Genomic DNA, 12,981 nt, shown 5'->3' on the forward strand with positions numbered 1-12,981 from the left:
TTTTTTTTTTTTTTTTTTATTGACTGAGTGACAAAAACGCTCTTCATTTGCGTGTTATAAAGTTACAAAATACCCCATAAGTGGAGCATTGATCACTAATAAACTGAGGCGCGTTAAATGAATGTAGTTATCAAATTAATACACGTCGCGATTGTAAAGCGTTAATCATACGCTAATCGCATTCTGCCCTCCTTTCGGAAAACTCGAGATAGCCTTCGAAACGCGGAATTCAAGCGGAATCCTTGCATCGCACGCAGACACGTCGGCGCGAAGGACGAAAGGTGCGTATCGATTATTCCCGTTGCGTCGACGGAAAAGCGCGGAATAGGCGGAAAATGGTGAAGTATCGTCACTCCGGTGTTTCGCAAAACGCAGTAACCGATACCAACACATCATTCTCATTCATTTCCAACCGAATTAGTCACCGTACTCTACGCGTTCCTTTCTTATCTCGAGATTGCGTCAAGATTATCACCAAATTTTGCGTCTCGATAATTGCGTCTCAATAATTGCGTTTACGCGGCAACCTAAAACCAGTTCAATAACATCAATAATTGCGACTGTATAAAATCGATTTTATAATTTATTCTCCCTCCCTCTCTCTCTCTCTCTTTCTTTCTCGCGATGTTGTAATTATTAATGTTACACACGTTGTATACAGGATGCCCCAAACCTCCTTCATGAACATAAAAGTTTTATGCCGTCTTGCGATATTCGCAATAATAATCGAGATATTAATTAAAGAAGATTGGTGAATAATCACGCGCGACATGGTAGTGGCGATGTGTGTTATTGTGTGCTTGTACATTAGATGAAATTGAACAAAAAAGTCCTTATTATCTCGCAATTAACTGTAAATTAAATGTTAATTAAATGTAAACTGTTAATTAAATGTAAATTTTTTAGTTATAAATAAGAGAAAATTGTTACACCGACCGATCGGTTAAATGTAACTAATCCCTCCAGAAATTCCACCGCTCACGATCTCACACGGACCTGCCCGCACCTTTCTAGGTCACAGTGTGTCAAGTTCGAGCTTTCGCGTTGCTTGTCGCAAAATATGACGCAAACAGTGGATGGACGGATCGATCGACGACTCGCGTACATGAGTCACACATGATTGAGGCGCGACGAACGAAATTGCAACCCAGAATTACACGCGAAAGCGTTTCTTCCCGGTAGAAAGCCCTTCGTCGTGCTTCGTCCAGCTGCGCGCGAGTTTTTCGCGAATCGATGTCGCGACCGTCTGCGCTTCGCGTACACACGCGAACTTAGTCGTCCTCGATTCGCTGCATTGCGCTTCGCGAAATTGTCCGCGAAATTGCTCGCGAATCTGCTACCTTGTACTACGTGCACGATACTACATGTATGCATGTATGTAAATGCGTGTTAGGTGAACGCGAGCCGGCCTCGCGTGGGAGAGGCTTCTCCACCGAGACCGAGTTCGCTAGACGCATGCTCGACGGGTCGATTTTCGCGCATCGCGTCTCTATCGACGTCTGCAGTTAATTCAACCGGCCAGCTCGCTCGCGTCTGCCTGTTCTACATCGTCCTCATCAAAGTCTGAATAAAAGAGAAGAGAAGAAAAAATGTGAGAGTATCGAATCGAAGACGCGTCTCATCCGCGACTGCCCCGATCTGCGGACGTCGATAAAGACGCGATGCGCAAAAATCGACCCATCGAGCATGCGTCTAGCGAACTCGGTCTCAGTGGAGAAGCTCTCCCACGCGAGGCCGGCTATCCTTCGCCTAACACGCATTTACATACATGTAGTATCGTACACGTAGTACAAGGTAGCAGATTCGCGAGAAGTCGGAGAAGCATTAAGAGAAAAATATCTGCTATTTGTAACTGTAATCACATAAAGATAGAGAGAAATAATCGTTACAGATTATGGTGGAAAAGATTTTTCTAATATTAGTAATCATAGCCTTGTACGCATGTTAGCATTTTTGTGTTAGGACAACCAAACGATAGGGCTAAAGATAATATCCACACAACACAACGTCTAAAATTGGAACATTAGTCTGAAAGGCATCTTAAAAACGTTTTTCAGACGTCGGAATGTAAGACATCCCCAAGAGGTCTTTAAGACGTCTTTAAGACGTCTTATGTCCCAATTTTAGACGTTGTGTTGCATGGATTATAGTTTTCGTTAGATTAACCACGCTTTTATCTCTTTGGTTTAGATTAGATTCTCTCGCGTTCAACTATCTTCTTCTCAGTGAAACTCAGACGTTACAGCGACAGGTGGAATATCCATTTATCCGCCAATTGTTCGGCGCGGCAGCGTAGTGTCATCGTTGCAAAATCGATCGCACCCTATTCTTACGTCCACGTCGCGCTCCTCGCCAAAATGCCCCAAAACGAGTTTTCCGCGAATTTTCCGATGACGAAACTATTTGCGTGTAACTTCGGAAACTGGCTCGAGAGTCACGTGTCGCGGCCAGCTGTCGTGTCTCATGGAATCGACGCGATAAAAGCGTCGCAAAACTGCGGTTTGCAGTCCAAATGTCAGCAGACATCGATTCCTCGCCGAATACTGCGACGCAACGACACGACAAGCGGGAGATATCATATAACGCGCCTGGCGTGATATATGTGTCAAGTCAACAATTATATTTCCCCGAGTTTATTTAACCTTTGACATACACAGAGTGTCCAGTAACTCACGGAGGAGCCGCGAATAGAGTCAAACTGAACAAAAAGTCTCTCTACCGTTTTGCGAACAATCACACTTGAGTTATTAATCCAACAAGATTCGTAAATTATCACGCGTCATACAGCACACAGAGAGAACGATTTATTGAATCAAATAAATAAGTTTCTTTGGAATAGTCCAAACAAATTATCTGGTTGACACAACGAAAGTATTTTTTTTGGAACAGTCGCAAATAAATATTTTTGTTGCGTCAAACAAAATTTTGTTCGATCAATAAGAAAAATTTTGTTTCAAAGAAGAGTTTATTTGATTCAACCAAATCGTTCTCTCTGTGTAGATGAGCGGCGATGGCGACGTCTCCCGCTGTTTGCTAGCATATCAGGTCAAACTGAGCAAAAAAATACTCTCTTTCAAATGACCACGTACGTATTTAGTTATCGATTAAAGAAGTACAGTTGTGCGCGATAATGCACCAATCTTAGAATAACTTAGAATTTTACGTGATAACTTGAAGTGTTTTGAAATTTTACGAGATTAACAAGATGAAAAAAGTGACTTATTGAGCCCCGTATTGACGCACGCGCGCGATTGTAAACGCAATCGTGAACGAATGTAATGTGCAGCGTTAGCTGCGTTGAATTGCGTCGCGGAGAGTAGTAAGTGTAGCGTGCAAAATCCGCAGGCTACTTACCAAGTGTACAGTGAGTGGGTAACAACACAACTGGAAGGAGTCACGGGAGAGTACAGTGTATATACCGGCTCGCCAGCCAATGGCGGAAGTTCAAAGTCTGCCCAGCCAATGAACAGACGGCCATGGCGTCATCTTCGGCCAAGGAAAGCTGAGCTTGCGAGTAAAATCGATAGCCTCGCGAAGCGAGCTGGGGGCTGACGCGCGCGCCCCCGAGGACGAGCTCGCACCCTTTCCTCGCGGAGGGTAACGCGATGTTACCGCTACACCCGCATCCATGGGAGCAATCCTTGGTCATGAGCAAGCGGAATCTGCCATTGTGAGGCCAATGGACGAGAAATAAGAGATAATGGCAACAGAAGAAACAGGCGGACGCCATTTGGCCGATAGCGCGATTTTCACAACGTGACTATTATATGACTGAGACATGACTGTCAAGTCCGATCGCAAGTGCGAATCGCATCATTGTCCACTCGCTGTTTCACACGTTCCGATTGTCGCCTGACGTCTGTCCGGCCGACAGATTTATTTGCATTAAGCGCTAACGCCTCGTGACATCAGCCGCTTGTATTTCGAAGGCTTGAAAGCGACGGCGGTCTATCCACTCATGACATTACATAATGTAAGTGACTGCATAACAACGGTTATCTTTTTTCTCTTCGTTTTATATTTGTTCACGCGTTTCCGCGGTTTTTTCCCTCTTCCTTCTTTCCGCGACGAATTCGTTCTGTGTCACGGGAGATTTATAACGCAGATAAGAGGAAGTGTCACTTAGTACTCTCCGGAATACTCCGCGATTGTGTATAGATTATTTGTTAATTGGGCCATTAGAAGGTGTCGGTCGCACGCGCGTGCGCGTTGAGAGACAGCGTAACGTAACACGTTGCGTGTTGATTCGAAAAAAACATAGTTATTAAAACTGGAGATGTGCGAACTACTCGAATTTTACTTGATTCGATTCAAACTCGAGTCCGAATAATTCGAAAATTTCTAATCGAAAAGATTCGAATACGGATCGCGCACATTAGCAAGAACTATTAAAGACATCCATCCTTACGGGAATTAGTATGACTTGAAAAGTTTGCTATACATTAAGATTTTCTTCAAAAATATTAAAAGAAGATAATGGCTTCTAGATAAACTCTTACCGACAACTGTCGATATGTGTCGTTGCGCAGCTTTCAAGGCTGGAACTGTATTTCATACACGTTTATCGACTATATATTATATATCTCTTACCTTAAAATGAACTGATATCACATGATCAATGTTATCTCTCTCTGTTAGTTACTGAAGTCAAGTATTTTCATGCTGAATTCAATGATTATGTTAATTAAAAATTCTTTTAACGATTCTATTTGATTTCATTCCATTCGATTCAGATGAAACTTCATCGATTTGATTCGATTCGAATTCGAAATTAAAATCTGAGATTCGATTCGATTCGACATTAAAAATCTTTGATTCACACATCTCTAATTAAAATAACATATGATGTATTAACTTTAATAATAAAATTACATACTAGATCAAGAAGATTTACTTACAATTTATAAAAAAAAGTTTACTCAGTTTAATTTATACAACAGTTAGATCAGTTCATTAATACAACAGTATTTATTGTGTGTGTAAGGATTAATCCTAAATCGCTCATTAATTTTTCAATCTAGTCGCTTTCAATGCCCGCGATCCAATCACGGGATGAATAGATAATTATTACGGGTCGAATGGAATATTGGTGTTCTGCTACAACAATCTACTGCGATTTCTCATCTGTGATCCCAACAATATGGCAAATATTGTACCCGTCAACATCAAAGTCACATCAACATCAAAACAGCTTCACTGCAAAATCAACATCATCGTGAACGCTTTAATCGTCATTGCTTGGAAAGTTTTCACTCAAACGTACAAGTGTGATCCAACAAGCTGATGCTGAGAATGTTTGGAGCTCACGGAAACTCGCGTACAAGGTTGAAAAATTCCTAACTTAGCATACGGTAGATGCAGAGACAGTTGAGAAGCTAACCAGGCGGCACAAATTCCCAAGGGACGTCGTACTTTCTTTTTAAACATCTTCCAAACATTTTTTAGATGTCTTTTGAAAGTCGTTTTAAATAAAGTGTATCCACTAGCGGACTCTTACGTATTATATTTGTCACGATTTCGTCAATAAGAGCCTCTTCCATCCGAGATCCTTAACTGAATGTCCAGAGACATGCGATCCAACATTTTACAACACATTAAAACTTAATCCGCGAAAAATTTAATACTGTTCAACCCAGCACGAAAATAAATATCAAATATTTCCAAATTATTATTTTCTAAAAACGATAATCACCCATAGAGGGTCAAAGTAATCCACGGCAAAGTCAAAAAATTCTAACGTTATGAATATTAAACGAACGAGCTCAAGTTTCTCACAAAGAACTATGATTTTTGTTAATACGAATGTATTGATTAAAATACATTTTTTCCTTAACAGAGATGATTTGAACAGAAGGATTTTTATTTTACTTTCCGTTTCTAGAAATTTTCTTCCACAGTTTTACAGTCTTTTAAATACAGAATGAGCCTACATTAAGTCGTGGAGATATCGTAATCAACTGCCCCGCCATATACCAGATGATAACATTTTCTTTTATTCCAGGACTATTTTAGTTTCGACACCGTCGTTAGTTGTTCTGCCTTCCAGTAAGAAGGATGACTAGACGTCGATAATGTAGGATTTACACCGCATCGATGATCCGATATCTAATAATAAAGTTTGTTTGCTGAAGTTTCTAGTTGGTAGGATTTTATCTCGAGAAAACTATTGGAATTATCCTATTGGATATCGACGTTATGCGTCGAATATCGGACGCGGTGTGAATCCTTTATAAGCTCGTTGGTTAACATCGCATGCGTCGTTCGATCCGCAAGATACATCCCCAGAAAAAAGATATATCTCGGGAAAAAAAAGTGTATATATTTTGTCCATATATGGTTATATATGATCATATATAATTATATATGTCGACATTGAAAAGAATACTATTGTGAAGATACAATTGTACTAAATGCTTATGTTTATAGTAGCCCATGATGTCGACGTTTAATCGAAACAAATTATGTTTTCCCTTTTTCATTTGACAATTTTCGTTTTAAATATGGACATACATAACTAGATATGATCATATATAAAGTCATATATATATATATATATATATATATATATATATATAAAATTTATATATAATCACATATAATAATAAAAATTTATATATAATTATATATAATTTTTTTTTTCCGGGATGCGCCATAATTCTTAATTGTCCTAATTTTATATTATTATATAGTATCGCTGTAACGTAAAGAATAAATAAATATCTCTCATTACAATTTGTCCTTTTCTTTTAATAGATGAGACATGTACGTGTTTATGTATAAAATGCAATGAGATAAAAAATTTTATGTATATATACGTATGTCTCACATTAAATTTTAATCTTAATCTGATAAACTAACTCTCTCACGAACGAAAATATATTCGTTCTAGATTTCCAGTTTCAACCGAACCGGGACGATCTTGAGCTTTCTGTATTTCGGTATGTATAAGAAAGAATAAAAAAAAACTTATAATATACAAGCATATAAAAAAAGAATAATAGACAAAAGTTTTGTATAAGACAAATGTATTTTACTTGGCTGGCTTAAATATCGGATTCTGCATTTTAAAAATGAAATATACCATTATTCTTCTTGAAATGTCATGTAGTTATGATAAAATTTAATATTTTTATATAAACACTATTCTTTTTATATTATCTCTCATAAAAATTATATAATGCGTGCTTATTGCGCCCAATTAATATTATAATTGCGCATGGAATAAATCAAGATTTCGAAAATATTTCTGAAAATAACTTCCAGACTAACATGAATACGATGAATATAAATACGATCTTTGTCACTTGATGTATCCAATACAATCTGAAATTCAAAATATTATTTTAACCTCAAATGTAAAAATATGTAATTAAATGCGCTTTGTACATTATATATTTGTATTTCATAATAACTGTCAATGATTCAACACATTTCAATTTCAATTAACACTAAACCTCACTAACGGGGTCCAGTAAACTCCAAAACCACATTTACGCTCCAGCTAATTTTCTTTTACGTTACTTTCTGGAAACTCTATATTTTCTGACTTTCTTTAGTTTAGTGAACTAATTAGCGTAGCAAAAACTTTCTCCGGCTTCTGTGACGAAAACTTAAAGTGATGCACAAAGAAAGTAACACCTCAAATAGACAAAAACTTCTCTAAAATTATTTGTTCACGTTAGAATATCAACTGTTACCTGTTACAAATTACTTTTGTTAACTTTTTAGCTGCGAATGGTATACATATATGTGCGTATATAATTATTAATATATTAATATAATAATTATAATATATTATATTAATATAATAATTATAAATATAATAATATATAATATTATTATTATTTAATATATAATAATATAATGTAATTATATGTAAATATAATAATTATTAATGTACGTATATATAATTATTAATATCCCAATGACAAATATATAAAGTGTTCTGTGTAATGGTCGGCACGATTTTTGAGGCGCTCTCGATAATTTAGAAAAAAGATTGTAAGATGAATATTCATTTATATCATGTAGATTTCCACATGCAAAAAAAATAGATAAAAATTTTATTATAAAAAAGTCAATGACTTGAATTTTTCAAATATCAGTTTCTTTCCTTGATATTTTTGAGAATTTTGAGTCGAATTTAATGCACTCTAATCTTTAATGATATGTAATGTTATTTTACTTAATTAAATTATTATTAAATATAAATTAAGGAAAATATATTACCTCTTCCATTTGATACGACTCTCTTCCAAAGTACTTAAATCATCCTTAAGCAGGTAAAGGCGTACACCTTTGAAATGATCCTCCAAATATTTCTGCCAATCGAAACCTTTCATGTTAAAGTCGAATAAAAACTGATCATTTTTGTTCATGCTTCGCCACATCGCCTGAATATTATCCTCGCTGTGCGTCCAACTGTGCAATTTAAAGTAATTAACTGCGTTCTGATATTTGTGAAACATCTCGTACAACTTCCATATTCTGAAAGAGATGAAATAACATCAACGAGAAAGTTACTCCGATACATACGGCGCTATCTTCAAATACCTTTGCCGAGCACCTATGCATTTTTGATAGATTTCTATGAATATAGCTGGCAGCAGGTGACCGAACCAAATGCACATTTTGTATATAATCTTATTTTTGACCACTGTTATAGTTGGCATCCAATAGCAGTGTTTCATCGGATATTTTTGAACGATTAATCGATGATAATTGACATAATTACCCATAAACAAAGGCGCATTGTTCGTCGATACACTATTATAAATTAACATTTTGTCGCCTCTCCTGCAATTCGAAAATGGAAGAAATTAGTATAAAACGTAAGAATTATTTATATGCGCGCGCGCGCTGTGGGAAAATCCAGATGATGGCTCGATGATTTTGGAAATGAAAAAAATTTTATCACGACTCGGGAATTTTAGAAGATAAAGAAAATTTTATCTCTTAGCTGTTAAACAGAGGAATTATGCAGGCACATTTCTTTGAAGCCAGATTCTCATTAGTATGAACTTTTACATTGCATTTGACGTATCTGTAAAAATGATGCTTATCACGGTGGATCATACTTTTGCGGTTGATTAAAAACATCCCACGCGGCGGCAATTAGAGCATTTATGGTGATGTCGGCAGGCATAAAATTCCCCAAACAATCAGGATCGCCCCTGATAAACCTTATTATGCCAGTAGAGAAAGAAACTGTCAATGCTGTTGGTCCATAATAATTATCTATCCATCCTACGAGCGGTTCACGGGCGGTACTCATCACTAAGGAGAGAAAAATACAAACTTTTAATGTTGTACAAATTTTCAAATAGAATGAAAAAATAAAATATTTGTATACAAATTATCAATGTCTTAATATTGACGTTGAAAAACTATAAATATACTTTCAACATTGTTCGAAAGGCAGATTAAGACTATCAACTGCTAACAATCTTCCTGAAATAACTGATTACTCACCGATGGATGGCCGAAAAATCCCGACCGGTAAACTTCCGCTGCTGTCTCTAATAACTACTTCTGTGATTGCTTTTGTGAATGTGTAAGTGTTGGGCCACTGTGCGGCAGCTCTGTCAAATATCATTAGTTGTACTTTCATTTTCTACACATGTTATACATGCTTGTCCAATTTACTTATTGCATTATAAAATGATAAGAATATACACCTTAATATCTTCTCGTCGATCGTGTTTTCAGACGACGCTCGCATTAGTGTGATAAATTCTTTAGAGTCAATGGGGTATTTGTAGAAACACTCTTCTACGTGTGTTACCGCGGTGAAGTAGTTAGCAGTTATAGTCGATACATAAATGAATGACTACGAAGGAAAACTCGATAAATAAAAAGTAAAACTTTAGAAACGAATAATTACCTTTAAGTTTGGCATACGTTTGGCCAAATTTAAAATAGCACAGGTGCCATATACGTTTATTTTTGTAGCAATTTCAATCTTCTCATTGAAGCGTACAGTCGCCGCTAAGTGGAAAATTATCGATACCTGCAATGAGATAGAAATAGAATCAAAAATTACTATCAGACTCCCATGAGACATGCATGTTATAAGGTGTACTCAATAAAGGTGTACTCAATAAAAAATATATGATGCCGTTAACTATACAGGTAACAGCTATACGAGTACCGTATGTAGAACTAACATATATAGGTTAATAAATAATTTTTTAGAATACGCAAAAGTACACACACCCACACATACATACACACAACCATATGCGCGCGCGCCCATATGTGTAGACGCGCAAAGAAGCAGCGGACACAAAGTTTGAACTTTGAGCGCGAGTGGCAAGCGAACGGGATGTTGTCGCTAAAAATCCTTCAAGAGTTTTCATTTTGGAGCTAAGGAGAAGCTTTCCACAAAAAATCAGCTGAATCAGAGGTTTGTGCTTTCCGGAGCTACACCCAAATAATTTATTAAACTCGTTGATTTTAATACAAATCTCATATATAATAGTTACCTGTATACTTCCCAGTAAACCAAGAATATTAGACCAACTTTTTGAAATGCTTACTTTTAATATATCTCTCGAGAGATATAGATTCCGTTCATTCAGAAATGGATTTCGAACATTTTAGAATTTTTTCAAATATTACTAGACAATATATAATCTCTCCAAATATTGTAAACATGTTTCAGTAAGATTGAAAGGCCAAAGTATTTTGTGACGATGTTGATATAACATAATAAGTTTTTAATTTTGGTGTAACGATATAAAAACTATATATCAAAAAACATTATGTGGTATTGAATATCATTGCTATATTATTCTATCAATAATTTCATCAAATAATTTTTGCTTATTAGGTTCTCATTACCATGCATTTCTTCCGACTGTACAATAAAAGCAACTTTGCCAAGGATGGTGAGTAGAATTTAAATTGCTTACCTTATTTATCACTAGATCAATGTCATCCTTCGTAAGTCCTAGGCTTTCTTCATACAAATCATTGACTTGCACGAGCGGCACGACCTTGTCACGAAAATTAGGCGTCTCTTTCCTTACCCGATCGAATAGCTACGTATCATCGATAACAGTATATAAGAACATTCCGCGACAAATTTACAAGATTTAGCATCATTATTTATTACTTATGCCACTGCTGAGAATTACTTGAATTTTCGAGGCGATTTTCAAAAGCATCGCCTATTCACCTTTCTCTGTCGCTTTCGCTCACCCGCTAAGCCATACAACTGACATTCGCCAAGCTCATAACCTCATAAGTGTGAATAATTAAATCTTAAAAAAACGCGTTAGTAATAGTACTTTACGGCTAACGTGAGATCTATTATCATATAATTACAATTTCATAGATATGATACGTCATACATCTCAGATATTTAACAACTCAAAATTTTACGCATAAGAAATTATTTTCAATCAGATTCTTTGAGTGTTTGAAAGATCCCTTAGGAAGGGTCCCTATGAGGAAATTCAAATGCCTGAAGCTGAATATCGTAAGCGTAAATTGTATGATTCGTCGGACAAGCAAGAGCGACAAGAAGAGATGATTAAATATAGACTTCAAAAATTGCTTCAAAATATTAAGTAATTTCTAACATTCATTTATGCTTACGGAACTTTCGAAAATTTCGTCTAGTCTGCTAGTGGCGCTCTTGTTTTTCTTTGATCTTATTATCACGTATATCTTAGAGATATTGGGACAACTTCGCAGCAATTTCTCAATCAAGACCTTCCCGAGGAATCCAGTTCCGCCTAATTAATTATATTCCACCATTATTGTTCGACCGATTACGTCGACTGATAGAACTGATTTTCAGTTTTTGATATTATATCCGTCGTGAATTTGTTTTCAACTCTTCGTAAATATTGTAATGTATTTCGTCAAGGAAAGGAACGAACTGAAACTGCTAATTTGTTTTTCAATGTCATTCACGTGTTAACACTGTTAAGCTTAAAGTTTTTCCCCTTTTTGAAGAAGAATACTGAAATGTTCGCGGAAGGTGAGGAACAAATTTTCGAAGAATGCGACAGTAATCCGGGATCTAAATCGAGTACTCCCTCAAAACCTCGATTTCGGTATATGTATCAATTTTTATTTAACATTTCTTTGTTGATCGCATTGCATATATACAATAATAACTTGTGCAATAAATACCTGTAATGAAAATCGACTGGTTCGCGTAGAAATTTTGTATCGGCGTTTCTTGAATATTGGTCTTGTTCCAACAATGTCCTATTTTGGATTGGTTGGAATCGTTAGTATGTAACAAATGGTCGCTCATCCTGTCAGCTTATCTGTGTTCAATACCTGTATGATGTAATAGTGATACCGTCTTTACTTTTAAGCTCTTAGCTACGGCAAGACTTTCCGCAGAGCTGTATGGCAATGTTCAACGCTGACTGCGTGAAAACAATGCAACCCTGCAATTTATATCTAGTAATGCTTTTCACTATGCAAGTACATTAGAATACAGTTTTAAATGAATAAATTATAGTTTGGCAAAGTTCAACGCTGACTGCATGAAAACATACAACCCTGCGATTTGTGTCTAGTAACGCTTTTCACTATGCAAATACATTAGAATACAGTTTGGGATGAATACATTATAATTTATTAGAAATAAGAATGAGCCAATACAGTAGTGTATCGTTCAGAAAGATGATATATGCGAAAGCCACTATAGTGCCCTTATAGAAATATCATACTAAGAATCATTGATAATTACTTATTTTCAGTATTAAAAATACTGGATAATAAATAATTATTAATAATTCTTAGTATGATATTTCTATAAGGGTGGCATACCTAAAGGTGTGTTCGGGGAGACGTTATCCATACTATCAACGCAAACATTATCAATTGCTTTCGTAAAACTAATAGCGCGATAGTGATAGTAAACTCCGCGAACAGCAAAGACGTAGCGTTAACCGTATTTCTGCTACTCATAACAACTGACTCCAAACCTAACCGATTCTTAAGCTACCTAATACT

The 12,981-nt window shown here is 36.2% G+C and overlaps 2 protein-coding genes across 2 annotated transcripts in view; both read right to left on the bottom strand.

The window, feature by feature from the left end:
- The window catches only part of LOC116851149 (mitochondrial uncoupling protein 2-like), an 18,491-nt gene extending 15,000 nt beyond the window's left edge, over positions 1-3,491 (bottom strand). The window contains exon 1 of the mRNA XM_032830263.1: positions 3,355-3,491. The gene's annotated coding sequence lies outside the window, so the exon portion shown is untranslated. The remainder of the gene's footprint in view (positions 1-3,354) is intronic.
- Positions 3,492-6,581: 3,090 nt separating this feature from the next.
- On the bottom strand, positions 6,582-12,403 carry LOC116851148 (putative fatty acyl-CoA reductase CG5065). The gene is made up of 10 exons (XM_032830262.1): positions 12,145-12,403; positions 11,602-11,741; positions 10,914-11,042; positions 9,884-10,009; positions 9,678-9,829; positions 9,472-9,581; positions 9,078-9,276; positions 8,554-8,796; positions 8,230-8,487; positions 6,582-7,323 (listed from the first exon to the last, which is right to left on the bottom strand). Exons 1-10 carry the CDS (start codon positions 12,269-12,271, stop codon positions 7,227-7,229), a joined length of 1,581 nt encoding a protein of 526 aa, XP_032686153.1. The 5' UTR covers positions 12,272-12,403; the 3' UTR covers positions 6,582-7,226.
- Positions 12,404-12,981: the final 578 nt, after the last annotated feature.

Source organism: Odontomachus brunneus, unplaced genomic scaffold (assembly GCF_010583005.1).
Source record: "Odontomachus brunneus isolate Ranch 3 - 2012 unplaced genomic scaffold, Obru_v1 Obru_scaffold_167, whole genome shotgun sequence".
Lineage (NCBI taxonomy): Eukaryota > Metazoa > Arthropoda > Insecta > Hymenoptera > Formicidae > Odontomachus > Odontomachus brunneus.

Bases quoted from the DNA above. Each gene is read 5' to 3' on its own strand.
- LOC116851148 (XM_032830262.1), bottom strand. From the start codon at position 12,271: ATGAGCGACCATTTGTTACATACTAACGATTCCAACCAATCCAAAATA. The intron at 11,742-12,144 runs GTATTTATTGCA...ATAATTAATTAG, and splicing joins CCAGTCGATTTTCATTACAG to GCGGAACTGGATTCCTCGGG. The intron at 9,277-9,471 runs GTGAGTAATCAG...TTCTCTCCTTAG, and splicing joins GATTTTTCGGCCATCCATCG to TGATGAGTACCGCCCGTGAA.